This window comes from Poeciliopsis prolifica, unplaced genomic scaffold (genome assembly GCF_027474105.1).
Source record: "Poeciliopsis prolifica strain line A6 unplaced genomic scaffold, Auburn_PproV2 SCAFFOLD013, whole genome shotgun sequence".
Lineage (NCBI taxonomy): Eukaryota > Metazoa > Chordata > Actinopteri > Cyprinodontiformes > Poeciliidae > Poeciliopsis > Poeciliopsis prolifica.
This window is the reverse complement of record NW_026562388.1, coordinates 11,610,943-11,633,907: the sequence shown is the minus strand read 5'-3', so window position 1 is coordinate 11,633,907 and position 22,965 is coordinate 11,610,943. Positions and strand designations below refer to the sequence as shown.

At 38.4% G+C, this 22,965-nt stretch overlaps 1 protein-coding gene across 12 annotated transcripts in view; it reads left to right on the top strand.

The window, feature by feature from the left end:
- ttll5 (tubulin tyrosine ligase-like family, member 5) overlaps window positions 1–22,965 on the top strand; it is a 61,127-nt gene that overhangs the window by 21,345 nt on the left and 16,817 nt on the right. For 11 of the 12 annotated variants that reach the window (XM_055038204.1, XM_055038203.1, XM_055038205.1 and 8 more), the window contains 13 exons: window positions 2,661–2,743; window positions 5,289–5,393; window positions 5,495–5,586; window positions 6,242–6,304; window positions 6,829–6,977; window positions 7,224–7,479; window positions 10,374–10,506; window positions 11,231–11,377; window positions 11,495–11,583; window positions 12,779–12,903; window positions 13,119–13,685; window positions 13,764–13,948; window positions 16,105–16,232. In XM_055038204.1, the coding sequence (XP_054894179.1) occupies window positions 2,661–2,743; window positions 5,289–5,393; window positions 5,495–5,586; window positions 6,242–6,304; window positions 6,829–6,977; window positions 7,224–7,479; window positions 10,374–10,506; window positions 11,231–11,377; window positions 11,495–11,583; window positions 12,779–12,903; window positions 13,119–13,685; window positions 13,764–13,948; window positions 16,105–16,232 (2,122 nt within the window). The remainder of the gene's footprint in view (window positions 1–2,660; window positions 2,744–5,288; window positions 5,394–5,494; window positions 5,587–6,241; window positions 6,305–6,828; window positions 6,978–7,223; window positions 7,480–10,373; window positions 10,507–11,230; window positions 11,378–11,494; window positions 11,584–12,778; window positions 12,904–13,118; window positions 13,686–13,763; window positions 13,949–16,104; window positions 16,233–22,965) is intronic. The other variant, XM_055038211.1, reaches the window with a different exon arrangement.

The following is a 22,965-nucleotide window of genomic DNA, read 5'->3' as shown; positions in this document are numbered from 1 at the left end:
TGGTCGGTCATTCTTGTGGTGTGCAGGTTTCAAGCTGTTCGAGACAGTTGCCTATTGTTTAATGTTTTCCAACATTCCTCTCTAAGCTGAGTTTGTGCTAACGACTTTCAAAGAAACTGCATGGCTTTAAAGGAAGCATTCCTGTGTTGAAATATTAAACCACAATATTTATTAATTTGCATTAAATTACACTCAGATCAAATTGCCTACACATGTCTGAGTGTTTTCTTTAATTGTCATTAAGCCTGAGCCCAAGGCACAGATAAGAAGTCTAGCTATGTTGCCTCCTTTCTTCTTTAATTTTTTTCCATATTTATTTTGCCCTGTTTAGAGTCTTGGGTTCCCTCTATTCTTGATTTGATGTTTTCATTCAAAGAATTGCTAAACCATGTTAGATCTGTAACTTCTGATAATTTGGGTGTGGAAACATGTTTTTAGAATGTATAATATCATGTAATTCCTAGCTTATTGCTATTCAGGTTATCCTCTGCCCACTTATGACTTCTATAAATATTATGAGCTCTTATGTTTATCTGTGGTCCCAGGCTAATGATATTAGAGGAATGGCTAGTATGTGCATGTGTACACTTGTGCATGCCCAAATGTGTGTGTATGTGTGTGTGTGTGTGTGTGTGTGATATGCTGGGCCATGCTGTGGCTTGAAACTCTCCCCTCTGGCTCATTAAATGAAAGAGTAGAATCATAAATTGCCAGTTATCTTTGGACTGAGACATTCCTTGCGGGTCTGGAGAAAATGAGCAGTGGCATGTAAAACATAGCACATCTATTATGTACCAAACAAAGTCGCTGCTGGCTGATAACGCTTGGGCTGCATCCCAGTCCTGTAAATAATGACAGCATTCCATTAGCATTCATTCCCTGCCTGTGTGTAGCTGTCAACTCCATGTCACCAGTGTTTGCAATAATTGCAGTGTTTAGGCGAGAGCATGACAGGGGCCTGATGCCTGACGGCTCGAAAGAGGCAGAACAAACAGCCTCAAGCTAAAAGCTGTCAATAGGCTTTATTCAGTTCATCTGAGAGAGCAAGATATGACAAACAAATTTATTCAGCTGTTCACTAGGATTTGGGAGGGTGTGGGAAGCAATAAACAATAAAATTAAAGTCATAAATATTTTTGTCAGGGTAGGAACATTTTGCTGAGATGAGATGAATGTGATGCACTTAATACATTAGCTGTTTTCTGTTAATAAACACAGAATATTAGGATTTTCTTTACTTCTTTGACCCTGTGTTTGTTTTTATATGTGGCCTTATAAAAGACTGATTCCTCATTCAGATTTTCAAACTTCTATTTTTTTATTGGGGGTTTTATATGATAGCTCAACACAAAGTAGTGAGTTAGGAGCTGCAGACATTCAGAGGTCAAAATAGAGAAACTTGCCTGGACAACTATTGTTTGTGGACTTTGCACAATTAGATGAAATAACTACACGAGGAAGAAAACCAGCCCTGAATACACTGTTTTTGGTAAAATGTACTGCTGGGATGCTGGTCTTGATAGGGACTGGGCAGCTGGTCAAATTTATATTGGGTAAATATTTTTAAAAGATCTTTCCAATTCAATTCAGATTTCATAAAAAAAATGCTTTATTTATCCCAAAGAGAAATTAAATATTGTAATTTATATCATGCAAGTATCTTAAAAGTGTTATTTTAGATGGTGATGCTGTGGACAGGAAGTTATCTCCAGTAGCAGTCAGTGTTGCAATAAATCCGAGGAGGTCTGTGATTGAAGAGTGTTGCTGTATGACATATTGGTGTTGCTGTAATGATATGCTAACAGCTCAATATCCGGGCAGCAGAGACAATATTCCACAGTAACATATCCTACTTAGCACCATCAGTTGTTGGCAAGCACTGCTAATCCACCTCATTTGCTTTTACTGCTTCTCTTTAAATCTCTCTCTGGTCGTCTAGTCAGAAACCTGGGCAGAGAAATATTGGAATAGAGGATATTATGATGAACGAATGCAATGGTTCCTCTTTTTTTCTCTTCTGCATCCACAAAGTCTCCTTTACAACTCCTCTGGAGGTTGGGGTCAAAGCTCAGGTATTTTTTTGAGGACTTGAGATTCTAAACAGCTGCTCTCAGACGTAGAAATCAATAACTTGTTGCAATGGTTATGCATCGTAGTAACCACCTCAAAGTAAAAGTGTAAGAGCAAAAATCCCTCCAGCTCACAACATCCAAACTAGATTGAATAATCATCCAAACATGAGATGACTCAACCAAACGTAATTGACAAAAAATAGCAAATCAGAACTAATGTAACAGAACTACTCCAACGTGCTGCCAAAATGAGTTGCATTATTCTAAAAGAAAAAAAAAAAAATCATTCTGCTTTATAACTGGACACAACTTTGTGTTGGTCTATAACGTAAAATCCTAATAACATACATTGAAGTGACCAAATATGGAACTGTTATCCGCTTAACAGCGCTCGCTGCTGACTTTATACTTCTCTAAATAAAACCTAGGGGTGAAAAGTTGCCAGGTGATAGTATGCACAACTTTTTTAGGTGTTTTTCTTACTTGGATATTGTGATCTTAAAACTCCATCCACCCTGTTTTGTTTTCAATCTTTTTTGATTTTTTGAAGATTATGGTACTAACTCTCGAGTTTCTCTCTCTTTGCAGGCCTCGTGGGTCAAGACCCCCTGTCGAAACAGCCTCGTTCAGATCGATTCACAGTCGACAAGAAAGTGGGACCAAGACTGCAGGTAGAGGATAGCAAAGCTTTGCACTCTAACAATTCTTTGGGTCAGACTGCATTTTATTCTCATGCAGTAACAGGGGGATAAAACAGTACATTCCTCTTCCCTCACCCTCCTGGAAAATGTACTGTAATGCAAAACAACTGCTAATGTAATTAAAGTGTTTGAGTGACATCAGCTTGAAAAAGCTGAGAACTCTGTGCCTTAGCTTTTTATCATTTCTAATCAAATGACTGATGTTCTCTTCGGGTCATTTTGCCTAATGATGCCACAAGTAATTCGCTTGGCTCCACTGCTTGACTACTGCATCAAGTTGTGGTGCAACACTGCTGAGGGAAGATTACTAAAGCAGACAGATTTCTGCTCCACCTCATGTCGTGTTAAGGAGCTTACACATAGTGACAATGTTTTACAGTGGCGTGTCGATGCGGTTTGCGTGTTATGTGCCTTTTGTAAAGACTTATGGGTAACACAAATGTCCTCATGCAGAAGTGTTTTTTTTTGCTCCAGCAACCACTTTGCAGAGCAAGCTGGTTTTATTCGGACTCAAACATATTAATCTTTAGTTTTTTTCCCCCTTGTAATTCCCTGATGCTTGTTACTTCACTGCTAAAAAACTACTTGCTGCTTTTATCTTGATTTAATTATGTGCCTTTACAATTTTTCATTGTGACAGACAGATGGCTTCTATTGATTCGTAATGTTGCATTTTCAATAGGACTTTTCATTACATTAGCAAAGTGGCCCTTTACAAGTAAAAGGCTCAGATGCTGCATTGCACCACTGGCCTCAAAAGGACTTAACTATGCAGAATCTCAGATGTTCAGTGCCTTGCAAATAATGTGAACTCCTTGACCCATTCCATGTTTTATCATGCCGTAGCGTCAAACTTTACGTTTTATTGAAATTTTTTTTGATAGATAAACACAAAGTCACATGTAATTGTGAAGTGGATAGATTTTTTTTACAACCCGAGTTTATTTGTGTGTAATTTAATATTAATATAAATACAGTTATTCTGTGAAACTCTCAAGAGCACCAAGAAGGGCAAGTTGTGGAGAAGTTTATAGCAAAGTTAAATTCTATAACAATATCACAAGTTTTGAACGCCTCATGAAACACTGTTAAACCCATCTAGTATTAAAACATTATGGCACAACTGCAAGGAGAGCATTATTGAGTAAAATAGCCAAAATAAGTAACTGCAAATAATCTGACAACTATTAATCATGCACTCTGGAAAGTACTGACTTGGAAGAGTCTTGCACTTTCCTGCAGTTGCAGTGACAGCATCATGCTGTGGAGATGCTTTCTTTCAGCAGGAACAGCAAAGATGGATGGAGTAACATATAAGGTAACCCTATATGAAAACCTATTAGAACAGGAATGGTAATTTTGGATGCATCTGTGTTGCGACACACATGGATCAAATGGCTGGATTTCCTCTTGAGTGTAACAGTTTTGCAGAGGCCGGGTAATGAATCAGGTGATCAAGGTGTGTTGGATTTGGGGTACATCTGACTGTTTTAGGCTGATGGCAATAGACTGTAAATTGTGGTGAAGAGGGGCAATGGAAAAAAGGCATTTTTTTGTGTTACTGTGGCCCAGGCAAAGTCTAGGCGTAAACTCAATTTAAAATCAATAGCTTGGTTTAAAATGTAATGTTTACAGATGCTCTCCATCCAATCTGACTGACAGAATGGGCAAAAACATCTTAAAATCAGTCTGGTCACAAGTTATCCCGAGTCACATGCAGCTGTAATGTCAGTGGTTTCTGTAAAGTAGTTGTTTGGTACAAACTTCTGAGATTTTGCATATGAAGAATATACTGAAAAGTTTTGTTTTTTTTCTTTTTCATCTATGTCACAATTATGCACAACATTGTGTTGGTCTGTCACATAAAATCCAAGTAAAATATAATGAATTGTGTAATTAGCATGTGACAAAATTTGAAAACATTCAAGTAGAGTAAATAACTTTGTGAGGCATGCACTACATACATGGCGCAAAACCACACCACAGCTGTCACAGAGGCTTTGTGAGAACATTGGGCCTACAGGGAACCTGTTCTTCCATTTCACTCTTTAACACTTGAAACTTTTGCAGTGGGATTAGGCCATGTCACTGTTTGGCTGCCTTTACAACCCTCCAGCCGCATCAGGCAAATTAAACATAATCCCTCTGCTATTTAGATGACAAATTACGTATGTGATCCTGTGGGGTTGTGCCCAGCGCACTGGCCGCTGTCCCAAACTGCATGCCAAAGTTGTCAGTCAGAGGGGCCAACCGGAATGCCAATGCATTGCAAAAATGTGCTATTTCTGTAACAGGGAGAAGAGGAAAAAAGAAATTCTTGTTGCCTGTGGCATAGTTTGCACATTTTTCATTCATAAATGGAAGTTAAATATGCAGATGCAAAGGAATTATGTTTTAGTCATAGTAGTTAATTATACTTCTTCTACAAGATTGAACTTCAACATCCTTTAGGGCTAACTATAGATCATTTTTAACATTGGACATTAATAATGTTCCTGTTCTTATCTGTTTACAGCACAGGACTGTATCAGCTGTTAGTTCGGAAACAAATGGATTAAGCGACAAGCAAAAAGCTAAAATCAGCCTAGAAGAGAGCACTCTGAATCTGACTACTGAGGAGGTAAGGCAGGGTGTTACATGTTGTCAGGAAAGCAAAATAATGCTTAATAAAATATGGCATCTTTTTTAATACATCATGTTTTTTTTTCCTCTTGAATGTAGATCAAAGTGCTAAGGAGGATAAAAGAGGAGTATGAGAGGAGAGGGGGTTTTATAAGAATCTTCCCCACCAAGGATACATGGGAGCTTTATGGGTAATCAGAGCTAAGAAAAAACAGGCAGATTCCTTAAAAGGCCTCAAGCTATTTGTTACAGTCCCCTGATAACATGAAAATTCAAGATAATTTAGGATGATATGTACAAATAAAGTCAAACCAGGGATCCTACACAGCCTGGAAAAGTTCGGAGCTTGACGAATGTGTGGAAAACCAAATAGAGTTAAAAAAAATTCACCTATCCATTTGTATTTGGATCCACCGAACTGTAACCAAAAACATTAAAGATAAAGAAGCAGGGTCCTTATATGTAAAAAATTTTGCGTTATCTTTCAGGATCACAATTATTTAATGTCAGAATTAGGGCTGAAACAATGAACTTGATTAATTGTGATGAATTGATAATTGAAATAATTGTCAGCTATTTTAGCAATCAATTAATTGTTAGCTTGAGTAAGCAAGACTCAAAAATGGCCAGTTACTGAAAGAACAATAAGGACTGAGCAGGAATTAATCCCAAGCTTGACAAAAATGATATAAAGGAAAGTCTATTTCGGGTTATTTTGCTGGATTTCATCCATAGATGTCCTAAAAACTGAAATTTATGACATTTCTAAAAGCAGATTGAACTTAAGCCTTGAAAAAGATAAAAGCTATTTTGAATTGTATTTGTTTTTCCGCCTCTTTCTGTCAGAGCATATCTCGAGGCCAAGCCATCACTGAACTCCTTGCTGGCAAAGCGACTTTTCCATGGAAGGTAAGCATTCCCATTGCGGTTGGAAGGCAGGAATACATCTTTCCTTCAGCTTATGGAAAAGCTTGGATTCTCTTGTGTTTGTATTTTATACTTTGATTGCGCAAGTTAGAGGATTCATTAAAGAGATGAATCAGCTTTTCCAACAGGTTCCTCATGTCTGCTCAGCATTGTGGTGTTGTTTTGGTGACAGGAAAGAAAAGAGTGATAGATGATTAATGCTTAGTTAGGAACCCGTTTTTATTTTAGTAAAGCAGCCTCCATTTAGTTTTGTTTTAAGCCTCCTATTTTCCATATTTGTTAGGTAATCAGACTGATTGGTTACTGCTTCAACCCGTTCGATGTTGCTGTTTGGCATTTATCGTCTTTGTTTTGGATCATTGTGCTACATGAGAAGCTACACAATATTTTAGTGTTTTTGACAAGCGGCTTGGAATTTAAAAGAAGTATCTTCCTCCTTTTTAATTGTTGAATGATACGAATCCAAGAAACAGTGCCCCACTGTTAACATACTGTTCTGTTGTCAGACCCATGCACAGGCACACTCACCTGTTGTCGGACGCAGCCCATGGCCGTCACGTTGTTCAGTATGAGAGGAAGCTGCTGTCTCTCGAAGCACAAAAAAGTAAAGAACGCCACCTGAGTCATCATTCTGCAGTCAGGAGAAAAAAACTGAGTAGGTCTGATGTATTCTGCATGTTACTGTGCGTGGAGTTAAGTAGAACAACATAACATGTACAGCACTTTTGGTTTTAATAAATAACTCCCCTGTGTCATGGTGAGGTTGGCCAAAAATGACTCGGAATGAGTTCATTTCTTTGCAGCAACAATAAAAAGCCTTTTCTAAGTATATGCATGTTTTATCCCAAATGCCTGTGATGTAACCGACATTTGTCTTTTCTTGCACTGCCGCACACCTCAGGGAAGGAATCCAAGGCCTTCCTGGCTGAAAACAGAAGCCAGGAGACCGAGGAGTGTTCTCAGGAGGAAATCGAGGAGGCGAAACAGCCTCTTGAGCCACTCCCGCTCAAGGTTTTGGACATGGAGCAAAGTAAACAAGCGACCACACCATTGGAGCAAAGCCACAACAAACCTGAGTCCAGCTTAGATGCAGCCATGCAGAATGCCAGGCCCACAGTCAACCTCCTGAACGTCCTTCAGCAGGGGCGGGACCTCAGGTCAGTCTATATTCTGGGCTTATGTTAGTGTTGGATACTGCTCTTATATTTCACATTTCAAAAGAATGTTTATAAACTTGCTCTGACTTAGGAAGTACAAGGAAGAAGGTGAGCCTTATATTTCAAATACCGTATTTATATGCCCTGAATAGGTTTTTAACATTTTGTTATTGGTATTTTTTGTAATGTACCAATAACAATGTGATGCAATGTATGTATGCAGGTTTAAAAAAATTTTTTTTGAAGGTATGTCTCCACCAAGGGTATAACTTTGTGTTGAAAGTTAGTGGGGAAGTGTTGTGGAGAAGGAGAGTATGGGTGGGTCTGATGCACCACAGTTATGAGATCTTAAGGCCTTTTTAATGTGAATAAGGCCAAAACTTAAATGTGAATCCCATATAGTCTTATATCCATTATTCAGTAAATTAGGATATACAGTAACTACTAAGTAATTGTCAGAACATTCTTGGCGGTTGCTTAGTCAATTTAAACACTTGCTCTACTGATAATCTGTCAGAAAGTAGATGTGTTGGGTGCCTTATTTTTGTGCTAACTAAACCGAAACAAAGCGAACTGCGGAGCAAAGGTAGATATTAAGGTTGTTGAAGTTAAACTACTCCCCACTTTCTCTATAAATATTTTTAAATTACTCTTTTTTCCAGACCTATGAAATGTGATTCCCTTGGCCCTGTATATCTTGCTGGCGTAGCAAAACATTGCATTTTTCCACTCAATACAAAGCAACAGCGCATGTGGAGCACTGCAGTGCATAGTAAGTCATGTGATGTCCAATCTATGGAATACCTGAGGAGACTTGCGTTTACGTTTTCTACAAAGGAATGCTAAAAATAATTAACTGGCTGATAATGCTTTGAACACAGCACGCAGCTTCTGTGGAGTTACTGTCCGTAAATAGAAGCAGGCACATAAAGGAAAATAGGTGTTGAAAATATTGGTGGGGACTGTCCCCTTCAGGCCAAAGTTGGTGGGGAAATGTCCATACCAGTCCTTCAGGAAGTTACGCATATGGTCTCTACCAGCGTTGTGCTTCTTGAAGCTGTAATTATTTCCCTTTTTTTTTTTGCAAAGTAGCTCTAACTCAGCTAGAGTATATGAAGTCTTGGAATATAAATTTTCAAGTCTTGCCACATATTCTTTGTTAGAATTTTGTGTCTCCACAGCATGGTGCTGCCACTACCGTGCAACAACTCCTACATTTATGTTTGTAGGCTGCATGGTGGAGCAGTTCTAAATTCAAATAATACTTATGAATTTAGAACTGCTCCACTTTTCTCAGTTGGATGATCTTCCTGCATGCCTGTGTTCCCTCTAGGTACCCAGCTTGTCCAAGATACGTAAGCATAATCGTTTTCTAGAAACTGTTTCTAGGTTTGGGTGAGAGTGTCTGTGCATGTTTGTTTGTGCTTTTTTGCCTCTGTGTTGCCCTGTGCTGGAACGCTGAACTGTTCAAGCTGTTCTCTGCCCTTTGGCTGCTAGAGACAGCCACCAGTCCCCTTTCCATCCTGGAGAGACTGTGTACAGAAATGGGAGTATGGATCAATGTTTATTTACAGAAGAAATCTACCTTCTTAATTTTTTAATAACTTTGCAGTTAAATTATATGATGTGGTTTTTCAGTTATGCTGTGCTGTATGCAGAATGTGTTTATCTAATCTTTTAGGTTTTTACAAGTTCCAGTATAAAAGTTTTCCAGCCTTTTGACTTTTAATGAGTTCCACAGGAGGTCATATGCAAACACTATGAACTGTAGTTTCCTGTATATTTGTTTCCAAGACTACGGTCTCCTGATGATTTTAAATGTTTCCTTGATATTATAACCCGGCAAAGTATTACTATAACAAGTCTGAGTTTGTTGAAAAATCTATGGGATTTCTTAGAGAGTGTCTGAAGCTGGGATCTGTTTGTGTTTCACTGGATTTCATTTTAAAAAGATATTGTTTTCTGACAGTTCTCTTGATAAGCTGACCTGTCTGTACCAAAAGTTGCATTTTAGTAACTTTTAGTTGAGAGTAATACTATATTTATGTTACATTTTAATAGTTATTTAGTTCCTTAGATGATGAAGTTGAAAATTTGAATGAATTCGCTTGTTGTCAGATCATTGACTCCAGTACCTTTATTGAATAAAAACTACAAAATACCTGAAATAATATAATCATTACATCTTTACATTCTTTTAACCACTATTTACAGTTAAACTTTTTGAAAAGAAATTTACGCATGTGTTCTGAGTCGAATTGAGTGAAACTAATTGACTAATATGTGTGGACACAAAGTCTAGACATGGATTGGACTCTTGAATATATTTTGATTTAAATTACAGGCATCGATCTCCAGTTTCCAAGGGATGGTTTGTCTCTTCTTCAACACACCTGAATCAAATAATTACATCATTAGCAGAACTCTGTAGAAAGTTGGTCTCAAGTCATTAGAACTAAACATGTTATCTTTCAAGTCTGCTAGATCCATCTTGAACAGGTTTTCGGGGTGATGTGCTCTCTTCTCTTGCACAATGGCTTTTTCTTGCTACTCTTTCATAAAGGCCTGTTTTGTGGGGTCGACTACTCATAGGTGTTCTATTAAGATATTATCCCACCTGAGCTGTGGACATCTGTGGCTCCTCTAGAGATACTTTGTACTTCCTGGTTGCTGTCCTGAAGCTATAATCAACCATAGTTAAAAAAGTAATCTGAATTTGATCTCAGTATTTGGCATTTGCACCTTTTGTTTTGGCATTTGCACCTTTTGTTTACTGAGATTAAGAGGAGCTCCTGTGGTATACCATATCTTTGCAAAGATAAAAATTAACTACTTTCTCTTAATAGTGTACTTCACCATTTTAAATGGTTTTCATCTCTCTGCTTTATCTTTAGCAAAGTGCAGGCTCGGATGGCTTTTTCCTCTTACCTTCAGCGAGTCCAGTGCAGGCTTTTAGTTGAGAGCAAAACCAACTCTATCCCAACATGGCCAGACGATGACAACGACCAAATGGTAAGGTCTCAAATGGTAAGGTCTCATTGCTCATCAGATATGCTAACCTTAGCGTTATTAACACTGTTGTGTTGTTCTGTTGTTTTTGTCTGTACCTCTATCCTGTTCTCCCAGGATTTCAGAATTTTAAGTATTATATATTTGTTTTTAAAAGTTATTTACCTGTATTTTTGTTATCGTTTAGTAGAGTTTTAGTCAGTCTCTAATCATTGTACATGTCACTACTCTACTGTTGTTATCTATCTGATATTTTATTTCTGGGTGACTTTAGACTTTAGATTGGGTAACTTTAGATCATTTGCAGCAATTCTTTTCATGAAAAAAGTGCATGTCAAATAAATTAGTTCTATTCTGTTTTACTCATGCGTTTTTACCTCTTTCCCCATGTTATTTTTTTAGTTCAAGTAGAATTTGTGGAACACTCCAAAGCATTGTTTCCTAACTATGAATTTCCATTGTAATTATTTAGTCATTTGTGCTACGTAGCTGAAATGTGTATTAGACATTTGTGGCCACAGTGAAGGAAAACGTGGAGTGTAAGAGGCAGTCTGACTGGAAAGTCTTCAGTATACATCATCATCAGTGACCTCAAACCAAATCAGTTAAATTGGGGTGGACTTTTTTTTTTTTGAAGAACTGAAGCAAATGGGATATTTAAAAGCAGGCTATGATGAATCAGTATTTCTGCATAGCATAGCAGTGTTAAGATAATTTACATGCATTTTATTTGTCTGGACAGGAGCTTGTGATACGATTCTTGAGAAGAGCTGCCACTAACCTTCAACAAGACATAAACATTGTTTTGCCCAATCACCAGTTACCACTCCAAGATCGCAGACGCATCCTGTCCTACCAGTTAGGAGAGTTCATCCAGTGTTACAATAAGGTACTTCATCGTATAGTTTAATCACAGCATTTTGTCCTGATGAGCGACTGAAACTTAAGAGAATCATACTCGGATAACTGAGACCAGTTGCCTTCTGCTTTCCTTTCTCGTTTTCAGGAAACTGAGTTGATGACAAAGCAGGAAAGTGGCGAAGAGGAGCATAGTGTTAACGATAGTGTATTTCAAGAGTTCATTACGGGAGCAAGGTTTGTGAGTCTTTCAGTGGGTTTTAAAACCCACTAAAGACTTCCTTCATTCATTGCTTGGCTGTACACCGGTGTACTTCTATTGGATTTTGCAAAAGTCGTCATTCTCCGTGAACCTTTCTCGCCTTACAGTCGCAAACTTTAATGAATTCTATAATTATTTTATGTGACAGACCAACACAACATGATGTTCAATTGTGAAGTGAAAAAACCGCACATCGTTTTTAACATTTTCTACAAATTTGAAAAATATGTGCTTTTTTATATACCCCAAGCTAGAATCTTGCACAACTAATTTCTGTGAGAAGTAACTCAAGGTATTTTAGAGAACATTAGTGAACAAAAAAACATAAATACACAACTGAAAGGCCAGGACCAAAGTTTAAAGCAGGGTTGGTGCTTAAACAACTGTTCCCCAAGCTTTGGAGCTCTGCTCATTCAATCATCCAAGGTGATTGCAAGGCGTGTTAGTTTATGAAGCAGAACAGAAACCCTTGGTAACTTTAGGAGAAAAGCAGCTCATCTGGAAGAATCTGTTGACTGGATAACCATTAGTCATGCACTCCACAAATTATATGAAGAGTGGCAAGAGAAATATATTGTTGAAAGAAACCTATAAGAACACCAGCCTGCCATAAACCATGGAGGGAACTTTGCAAACATGTGGAAAAACCAAAATTGAACTTTGGCCTTCATACAGAACACACCGTGTGGTAGAAAAGTAGCAGATCTCCCTGAATCTGTTGTTACCATATGTGAAAAATGGTAATGGCAGCATCATTCTGTTGGGATGCTTCACTTCAGCAGAAACAGTGAAGATGGTCAAAGTTTATGAGAATTTGGTTGGAGGTGAACAGAGGAAAGTCTTGAAAGTAAACTCGTTAGGAGTTCCAAAACAGACTGGTGTGAAGGTTCATCTTTGAGAAGGAAAACAATTGTAAATTGTTTTCAGTTGGAATGCTTTAAATCAAATCTTATGTATACAAACACACAATTGTAAAACTTGTTGGAATGAATGTGTGTTTCCACTTCAGAGTTGTATGCTACTTCGTCACAAAATCCTCATAAAATACAATGGAGTTAGTGTTTTTCGAACATGAAAACGTTACAAGGGGTATGAATACTTTGGCTTGGCAGAGTACATGGTAATATGAACTAAGTGGACTCATTTATTTTAATGTCTTTTTTTCAACAGTGAGAACGATCTGGAGGAAGTACTGACATATTATACACATAGAAATAAATCAGCCAACGTCTTCTTAGGAAATAGAGTTAGAAGTGTCAAGGCTCAGGATTCAGGCAGCAGGGCAAATTCTAAAAGTAAGTTCCATATGGTTTTTTTTCATTCATATTCCTGGTTTTACATCATCTTGTCCTATTAAAGAACAGCTGCTTTTTCTTTTTAAACCACGTAAAAATAAACAGCAAAAGATGGACAGGTCAGCCATCTAATGATTAAGACTCAGTGTGGAGTCATAGTGTTTGTCAGATAACTAATGATAACACATCTTGGGCTTTCTTTCCCCTTTAAATAGCTTTGCCTGTGACCAAAGAGGACTCCAGAGCTTCAGAGTCCTCTGCAGGGAAAGTCTGCAGTGACCCAAACATCAAATCCTCTGAGACTCAATTGCCTGTGCAGCGTTCAGACCAACAGGCTGCCGTTACAGCCAGTAAAACTCAACCAGATGTCCAGTCATCTCAGCACTGCTCCGGTTATTCTCCAAGTTCAGACTGCGCAAACATTCATCTGCAGCACTGCTCTCCTACTACAAAATCCATTCCTCTTCACTGCCCCCCACCGCCGCCACCTCCGCAGCCACCGTCTTACGCACAGTCCTTGGCCAAGTCTAACTTTTGCCATTTGGAAACTCTTTCCGATCCTCCCGCATACACCTCTGCCCCCGTCATCACGCAGCCAAAAGTGAATCGGACACCCACATCTACCAGCTCTAATGGAGCTTCTGCTGTGCCACCAAACCAGGCTTTGAGAAGGATTCCGTCTGTTACTACACCCACAACCAACTCCAAAACTACATTTGCAATACCAAGTGCCACGCACATCTACAGCCAGACGTTCTCTCGACCTACCTCAGCATATCAAGGTAATCGAAGTTCTGTTGCATGTGGCTTTCACAACTAAATTAATGTGATATCCTCACCCTTGTTTCTGTTCATTTTAGGGATGTACAGGAGCCGTTCCAAGCACAAGAGTAACTCAGAGGGGACTTTGAGGGACTTACAATCTTTGTCTGCCCAAGCCCAGTCAAATCAGCAAGCATTCATCTCGGCCCTGCAGAAACTGGCTGACAAGCAGGTTGCTCGCCACTATGCCAGCTCCAGTCACATCAACCTGCTGACACACCATGTGGGTTTCTTTTTGTGTTAGTACATTATAATTCCTCTCCGAGGTTTATCCAATGTCGTAAACATCCCCCAATTTTTGAGTACTTGTTCGTGTGATCATTTGTACAAAAGGATTAATCTGCAGCTAAAAAAACATTCTAATATCAACATGTGAAAAGGTCAACCTTTTCTTCTTGGCTTACCATCAACACAGTGTAGGGTTGATCTGTTCATATTTTTTGGATCAGCTGATTAATAACTAAATAGAAAAAAGGTTCTTATTTGGAGCAAAATGTTTTAGATTTTCTATGCAATTGTAGTGTATGTAGTGTCTGGTGAAACAGGAATGTTATGCAACTCAGAAACTAAGTTTAAAAAGATTAAGGTATGAAAATGGATCCAAGCTGTTACAAGAAGCTATGCAGATATTAAGCAGCTGTTAGTGACCTCTGTAATATTTTTTTTTCAGGAAAAAAATCTCTGTAATGTTTTATATAGAGAAGAATTGTCAGTCTCACTGTGAGGTCTTTGATATTTTCCTTTGTTGATGCGTAAATCTGGCTCAGACCCCATGCTGATGGGCGGCGTGTAGCTGCTCATGCTTTCGGCAGACCTGTTGGAGCCGCGGAGGTCTGCTGCCTCTTTCAGCACACCTTCCTCCTTCAGCCCTCAACTCGCCTCCAGTCTGTGGGCTGGGGCGGCTGTGGGGGTGGGTCTGGAACTGAAGTTTAACGCTGGCTGGCCCAAACAGCGGTGAGCCGCATCAAGCCATGGCTCTGTGTGAGGTCTCATTATCAGATGCACCATGGGGGAGTGATTTCTGTTGATACTTAACAGGCAGCCACTTTTTTGTGGTAATTGATGCTTATAAATGGAGGAATGTGGCAAATTGGCACCGAGAAGGGGAGTGGCAGCTTGGCTGGCTCCATCACCACCTTCTCCCATATTCTCCAATGGTTTGGCCCTCGGCTTTGGGAGACCCTAAACCTTTCCTCCCTCTTTTGCCTCACTTCATATTTTTTTCAGTGAAGAGTTTTTTTGTGATGGCACTAGACCACACAGAGTGCAGGTTTTATGACTTCCTTTCTGACTGTACATTTTTCATTCTATCTGAAACTTGTTTGCTGTGTTTCCCAAGAGCAGTTAATCCAGGCTATGGCAGAAGCTTTAGTCAAATAGTCCAGTATTTGGCACTTATAGGGCTCAGAGAACATTTAGATTTTTCTAAGGCTCCAATTTAAGTCATTAAATCACTTTCTGGGGGAAAATGGAGAACTTTGTAAACATGAACGACACTCCGTTGCACAGTTGACCTCAGGGTTTAAGTAATTACTCACTCAGAAGCAGGGCCATATAAACAGAAAGAGACTGACACTGAGTAAAACCAGGCATGGCCACCATCTCCATCATGGTGCTGTGCAGTGATGCGACAATATGATTGTGGATCCTTTCACCATGTGTGTCTGTTTATGTCCACTGTTGTAAGATTGCCTTGTTTTAAATAAATAGAAAGTCCCGTAAACATGACAGAAGAGGACGGTGCAGGATAGAGATGGATAGCTCCTGAGAGAACATTTATTGTTTCTGTGAATCCCTATGTTTTGTCTCTTTATGAATATAAACAGTATCCATAACCAAATGTATTATATTTCCTCCATTTAGATTTTGTTCTTTGAAGGAATATGACTTGTCTAACTTTAGAAGTAAACTAGCGCTGTGGGTGCGTAACAATATGCTGACACATTTTTCTTTTGTGTCGTACAAGGCCTGGCAGCTCAACAGTTTTCCCATTGGACATTTAGCACACAGGAGAAAATAAAGTAAATAAAATACCACAATGGTATGATGTATGATTAATACTCCCGTAATATTTCACTGAGTCTACAGAGTAACTTTGAGATGAGGTTGATTGGGTTATAAGCACATTTCGACTGTTCCTGTTAAGGATGGAGGAGGTAGAGGTGGAGGCTGAATATAGTGTTAAACAGAGACTAGCTGTGCCATGTACTGTGTATACATTTCACATAGATACCAGAGATAAAGGCAGTCAGCTGAGGGAGGAACTCAACAGCTTAAAACACAGGATTTACTGTTACCAATGGCTTGCACTGAAAAAAGCTGATCAGACAAAACATCTCTAAGTGCAATAAAATTAAGATGAATTATTTCTGTGTTCAGCTGACCAACCTGAACCTGGCCAACAAGATGCTGGGTCGAGAGAGTTACACACTGAGCCCTAAAGCTTCTGCAACCCACAGGCCTGTGAGAACTTTTCAGGCCGGAAAAGACTATCTAGCCGGTACAAGGTAAGTTTTGCAGAGTATGGAGAAAGTTATCAGAGGGAAATCAGACATGTTAGGACTAATAATAGTAATAGTGATTTAATGTATTTTGTTTTTTATAGTATTTTTATACTCTTCATAATCACTTTCAACATTGGCTATTGTAAAAAAAATTATTATGAAATTGTTTCCAATGTGTTTGAAGCATAACAGTTTATATTTCACTTTAGTTAGTGATTGCTTAAGCTGTATCCAGTTGTTCCTCAAGGATCTGTCCCTGGACTGATGTTGTTTATACTTTATATCATAGGTCTTCAGTTTGTAACTGTACAATTTTAATTGACCCAGAAGAAGCCCAACACAAGACTGAAATCAATCACAAAGAAGCAACTCGATAGATCTAGAAGTCATGATGATGCTGGTCTGAGGATTTCAGAAATATTTGATGTACAAACATCCTTCATGTTTTTAGTCTAAAAATAAGAAAACATAGAGAGATCTTCGGTGTTGTTAACTATACTACACATGATCAGCCTCCACTTTTACTTTTTTGCTGCTGGTAAGGGTTTGTGCAGAATAGCTCAAACTGCTTCTTTTTAAAAATGAAGTGTTTGAAATGCCATCTTTGAAAGCACAATACGTTGAAACTTTAAGGAGATGGACTACAGAAGTAAAATAGCTTATTGCTTAGCAAGAACCAGAAACTGATTCAAAATTAGACAGTAACAGATTCCATGTGTATTAAATGAAGTTTTCGGTGAGTGTTACTGGTATCGCACAAGTTGCTAAAAAAAACCCCCCATTGACTCCATGATTAATGTTACAATGGGCGTAAAGAAGTCTTGCTTTCACCTTCATGGTGTCTAGTGTCTTCGCACTGATGGGAATGTTTATTTCTACTGTAAGCTTGGTTTCTTTAATAGCTTATATTTAATTAAAAAGCACTTCAAAGTTATCTACCATGTTATGAAAGTTTTATATTTAGCAAACATGCACTCTCCAACCTTAAGAAAACCTTGATGTTGCTTCTGGTCCAGTTTCAGCCTTGTGTTTATTTTGCTGCGTTTTATTTGCTGTCCTCTGAGACATCACACAGATACTTATCCCTTATGAGGTCAGATGCAATCACCACAAAGTTAAACGTCATGCCTTTCACCTCATGGACATTAAATACAGTGTTTATGTATAGTCCTGAACTATTCTTGCTGTTGAGATTCAGTAGGGAAGCTTTAAATGTTAAAATGTGTTTGAGGAAGCCTCCTTTTACCTTCAGGCGTCAGGATCCTGTTCAACTATGAAACGTTATGTTCCACTTTGGCCAAACTGCTGTCCTGAGATTTTTGTGTTTTAAAGCTTTAGTTTCACTTTAGTGTCAAAACTTAAATTATAGCTGGCTACTTGGTCACGGTCAATAGAATCCAAAGGCCTGTTTAATGGTCTTTAACAGAATATTAGATTAAAATTGGTTGGTCTTTGGGAAGGAATTGCCCCTCCAGGCAGTTTGGTGAAACTTGGTGCTGGAAAATTTTTCTCTCTTTATGTAATTGAAGTTGTGTTTTCTTTCACTGCCTGGACCTTTTTGGCATCCAGGGTAACTTATCCTCCACTGTGCTTTTTTGCTGCAGTAACCAGGGCAAAAATAAACACAGGTAGAAATTTACCCTGAAACTGGCACCGGTATGGAGGTCAGACTTTTTGCAATGGCTGTGGGCTAACGTTGCAACTTACCAGTGAAAGGATGGTAAACATTTCTAATTGGTAAAATTTCCCCTGCATTTTGTTTCTTTGATTTGCCAGCTCATAGTCTTTAATCCTATTGAGACAGCAACACTTTTTAAGTGACTTAACAGATGAAGTTAAAGTTTTAAAAGTAAGACGTACAGTGGTCCGATTGGTATCATGTTTTTTTTTTTATCATTTTGCCTTGCAGCAAGAAAGGCCTGGGTTCTTTTTGTATGGAGTTCTCCTTATGCAAGTGTAATGTCCTCTCTGGGTACTCTGGCCTCCTCCTACCAATTTTAAGTCTGAACAGAGGAGCTGCTGCTAGTGTGTGGTTACATTTTAGGCTTTTATCATAAAATATTTGTGAACAACTACAAACTTCTCAGTAAAACTGATTTTAGTTTATTTTCAGAGGTTAACTGCTTTGAAACTGTCAAAATTATGTTTTTAACTAGACAATTATAATACTGGTCAGATCACCCCCTTTCCTTTCTTCTACTACTTCAAGTCTGAATCGGCTCAGTTCATTTAAGGCCCATAAGAAATCCATTCTATATATTTCTTTTAAGTTTGAGTGGCAAACCTTGACTTTTAAACTGTAACTGCTGTGAATTTATATAAACGTTGTTTTAGTCTAGCTTAACTGTTTCTAATCACATTCTGGACTCCAGTGTTGAGGTGCATGTCCTCAGATCACCATAGGAAGAGAATCTGCTCAGCGTCAGAGGACGTAATGGACATGAAGGATCAGATTTAGGCCCTCTGTAATGGAAACCCACTCATAAAATGGCCTTGGTAGATATAAAGATGTCTTAAGTTCCAGAGCAAAAAACTCATAGTTGAAACGCCTCAGAACAACTGTGTGCTGAGTGCCCATAAAATATGTCTTACCTCTGTGTCTGGTGAAATTCCTCTCTTCTCACTCCTGTCACGCTACAGTGAGAAGGGAAAAAAAAGAATCAAACTGTCATGGTATATGGTAATAGATGAGGAATATCATCCTATACTACACATGATCAGCCTCCACTTTTACTTTTTTGCTGCTGGTAATGTAAATGGCAGTGCCTCAGACAGCTTGGCCTGATCTCTGACTCTGGTTTTCCAGTCCAGTCCTTAAATGTATCGAGCTGTCAGGGTATTCCTGGAATGTCTGGCCGTTTCCCCTTTACAAATGTTTTTATTTCCACCAACCAAGAGGGGACTTTTTATAGAATTTATTATTCGCGAATGGCTTCATCTAACCTTCATGGGATACTCTAGAAACAGAAATCAGAGTTTGAAAGATGCAGCGCTGTCAGGGACCACATTTTTGTTCTCAAATGTTATTTCCTCATAGTCTTTTAGATGTTCTTTTATCAAGCAATTTATGTTTGTGTGGATGTGTTTTTATTGTGCTGAAATATCTAATATCATTAGAAATGCTTTTGATTTCATACACACTGTTTCATAAAAAACTGAATTTTCTCCCCTGTTACTCTTGGACCTATGGCTTGTGCCAAACATACTGAAACTGTTAAGCACACTGACTCTTTTTAACGACCACAGGGGTGAGGTATGATGGGTTTCAAAGGCCAGCGTGGCTCTTTGAAGTGCCGCTGCCAAGATCTAGCAGGTATGCTGCATCAGCATTCTCAGAAGTCATGCCTAAATCCTTATGGCTGACAATTGAAGGATGTTCAATCATACAGCATGTCCTGTCACAGTCACTGTTAACCTCACTTCCGGTCTCGGACATCTTTGTACATTTATGTGAAGTGAAGTGATGTGCTTTAAAAACACAAATCTTAGGCAAACGTTTAGAGACCAAGCCAACTCCCCACAGTGATTTCTGTAAAATGTCAGAGATTGCACGGACTGTTACAAACATGTTCATATCTTTTGGACCTATTCTTGTTTAGCCACATTGCAAAGTGTGTTTCATTTGGATTTTGTGATACACCGACAGAAAATAGTGCACAATTGTGAAGATGAAGAAAATCAATAAATGATTTGTAAAAATCACAAAATGTAAAACGTTTTGCAAATCATGTAAAACATGAAAGTGTGCCACACATTACCATTGCATGGTAATGTATTGACTTATGGCTGGTTTACTATTACATCCCCTTTTACTCTGAAATGCCTAATTAAAATCCAATGCAACCAACAAAAAAAGGTCCACGCTGACTCTGGAGTAGCTACACAGATCCTCGGCTTAAGTGTTTGAATTTGTTAACAGGACAACTCCTAATCGTGCAGCATACCATCCCCACAGTGGTAAATTGTCTGCATGTCTATGGCACTTTATCAAGTCAGGGGACTCCAAAGCAGTTTGCACTGCAATCATTTGTTGTGGTGAGCTGCACTGTATTCTGGGCAGAACGGGGTTCGCACTGGCAACCCAGCGGTTACAGGACAAAACTTCAGGTTATGTGGTGCTTGTAATACCAATCTCCAATGCATAACTCATCTTCATGCGGATCAGGAGAAAGTTGAGATTGTGCTTTCTGTCCACAGCAGCTGAATTGTCCATAATTTAAGTGCAATCATTTAATCTTATTGTTTCTATGTAGTTACTGCAACCAAAATCAGTGGTTTTTGTCACTGTGGAGAAAATGTTACATGTATTCATTTGTTTGACGTGTGATAGGATAGTGTGAATTCTCTTGTTGAATATTAATTAAATTTAATGACAATTAAATGCAACTGTCTATGTTACTATTGTCATTTCAAAAACTGATGGGTAAAAATAGATTATAGATTATTTTTTTTGTTCCTGTCAGTCAAAATGACAGACAGCAAAAAAGGTCATGCAACCTGTTTGTCTTAACTAAGATGCTGAGCCATTAGTTTTCAGGGCTTTGATTTGCTGGGAGCACCAGTGGCTTTGCTGTTTTTAATAATCAACTTCAATATTTGACTTCTTTTACAGTCAGCAGTTGCTTCTTGACGTTCTTTAGTTCTTCAGCCAAATGAAACTATTGTGAAATGTTTCTAGTATTTTATCCTTTTTTATTGTTCATGATATAACTTTTGCTAGTGTTCTTTTCTGTACAGCTCTATAAAATAGGAACGTCAAAAACTGTACTTTTACAGGGTGTTGTTTAAATTTAATTCAGTGCCTTGTAATGTATTGCAAGGGTGTAACATTTCAAAAGACCTCTTGAACGCCCTTTCTCCTGACTAATCAGAAAAACTGCTGTAAAAGTGTCTGAATTCTTTGAGTCAGTGTACCACAAAAAATGGCCTGATGTCTCTGTTCCTTTGAGTTTAAAAAGAGGTTTCATTCTCTCTGATGGGTAACAGATGTTATACTATGAAGGAGAAGCCTTTAGGTAAGAAGAGCTGAAATTCCACTGAGTAGATTTAGTTCCACCAGATATAAACACCTCTGGAACGAAACTGATAGCAACTATCTTTGAAATATTACTCAATATCTCTGAAAGAGTGCAATCCCTACTTACATAATAATTATTTCATTCAGGTGGGTTGCACTAGAAATAAACCTCAACGTTTCAGGACACCACATACAGGACAAATCACATCCATGTTTTAGAATGGTCTAGTCAAAGCATAGGCATAAAACCTATTGAGAATGTGTGGCAAAACTTGAAAACTGATGTTCAGAGATCATTTCTATACAGTCCGACTGAGCAAACTAGTAGAGGCATATCTCTACAAACAAAATGTGGCTGTACAAAGTATTGCATTTGAGGTGGAGGTGAACAAATGCATGCCACAGATTGTAAAATGAATCAATGCAATAAAAGGTGCAAATATTTCAGAGACCAGACATTAAACTGATTTGTAGCTGGATAGAATAATAAATGCAAAATAAAAAATAATTAATTAACTAACTAAATTAAAAGATAAAAAATAAATGGAAGTATACATTAAATAAACAGTATAGTGTAAAGACGTTTGGCTGTGAAGTTATTTTTCCATACTTTTCCACCATGTTTACCAAGCTTGTATGTATGTCTCTGCCTTTTATAGTATGGCTTTGAGCCTTCAGCCGTCTCTGATGATCTACATATAATGATGTAGATCATCAGATCTACTTCAGACTTCAGACTACTAGTAGGCTCCAATCCTATATTTCTCAGGCTTTTTCCAGCTTCAACATAAGCATTCCTTGCATCACTGGACTGAACAAAACCATAAATACGAGTCATTTTTCGCATTTCAAGGATGTTTCTTCTCTGTGTCATGTTGTTGCAGGAAAGCTCTATAAACAAACACTGATTAATGGCTGGAAATACCCTCACGGTCTTGAGGCGTCTGATGTTTACACTGACCAGGCAGGGCTTCGAGATAGTCTGGCATGATGTCATTTCAAACGGTCCATTTTCCCACATTCACTCCGAGTTAGATTGATGCTGCACATGTGCTCCCGCACTGCTCTGTTGTTCAACAGCAAATTAGAAGATGGCAAGCACAGCAGGGAGTGAATTGACACTCCTGAGCAGTCTCTCTAAATTGGTGGTTACTCCTAAAAAGTTTTAGCTGTGCAGATATGGTGTGATGAGAGTATCAGATGGAAATCTTTTTTTTTTTTACCTTTCAAATATTTTTTTTCTCTTTATTTCATTGGTTGCTGTGCTGAACAAAATTTCTTCCTCCCGTTGTTAAGATTCTTGTTATCTATAGAAGTTTTTGTGGTGTTGACAAGACCTCAACATATGCTCTTACTGTGATAGGGCAGTATGGATGCAATGTATACTGATAAAACAGCAGGGCTAAAGGACGTGGCGGTCCAGTGTGCAAACAGCAGTCAAGTTAGAGGAAATAACTGCTGTAAACAAGGAACAAGTTCTTCTTTTGTCCCCCAAGAGTTTTAGAATCACTGGCCTCATAGGGTTCACAGACGAGCCTTTGTTTCCAGAAGCTTGAAAAAGAAAGAAAGAAAAAGAAAACTTCTCTGGCTCCTAATCACATCAGTTGTTTTTGCGATATATGAGCTATTATGTGAACTGAGAAATGCATGGGCGGATAGCATGTTCACATGGGTTTAAGATCCCTTGTGTCTTTGTTTGGCCGTTCAGGACAAGGAATA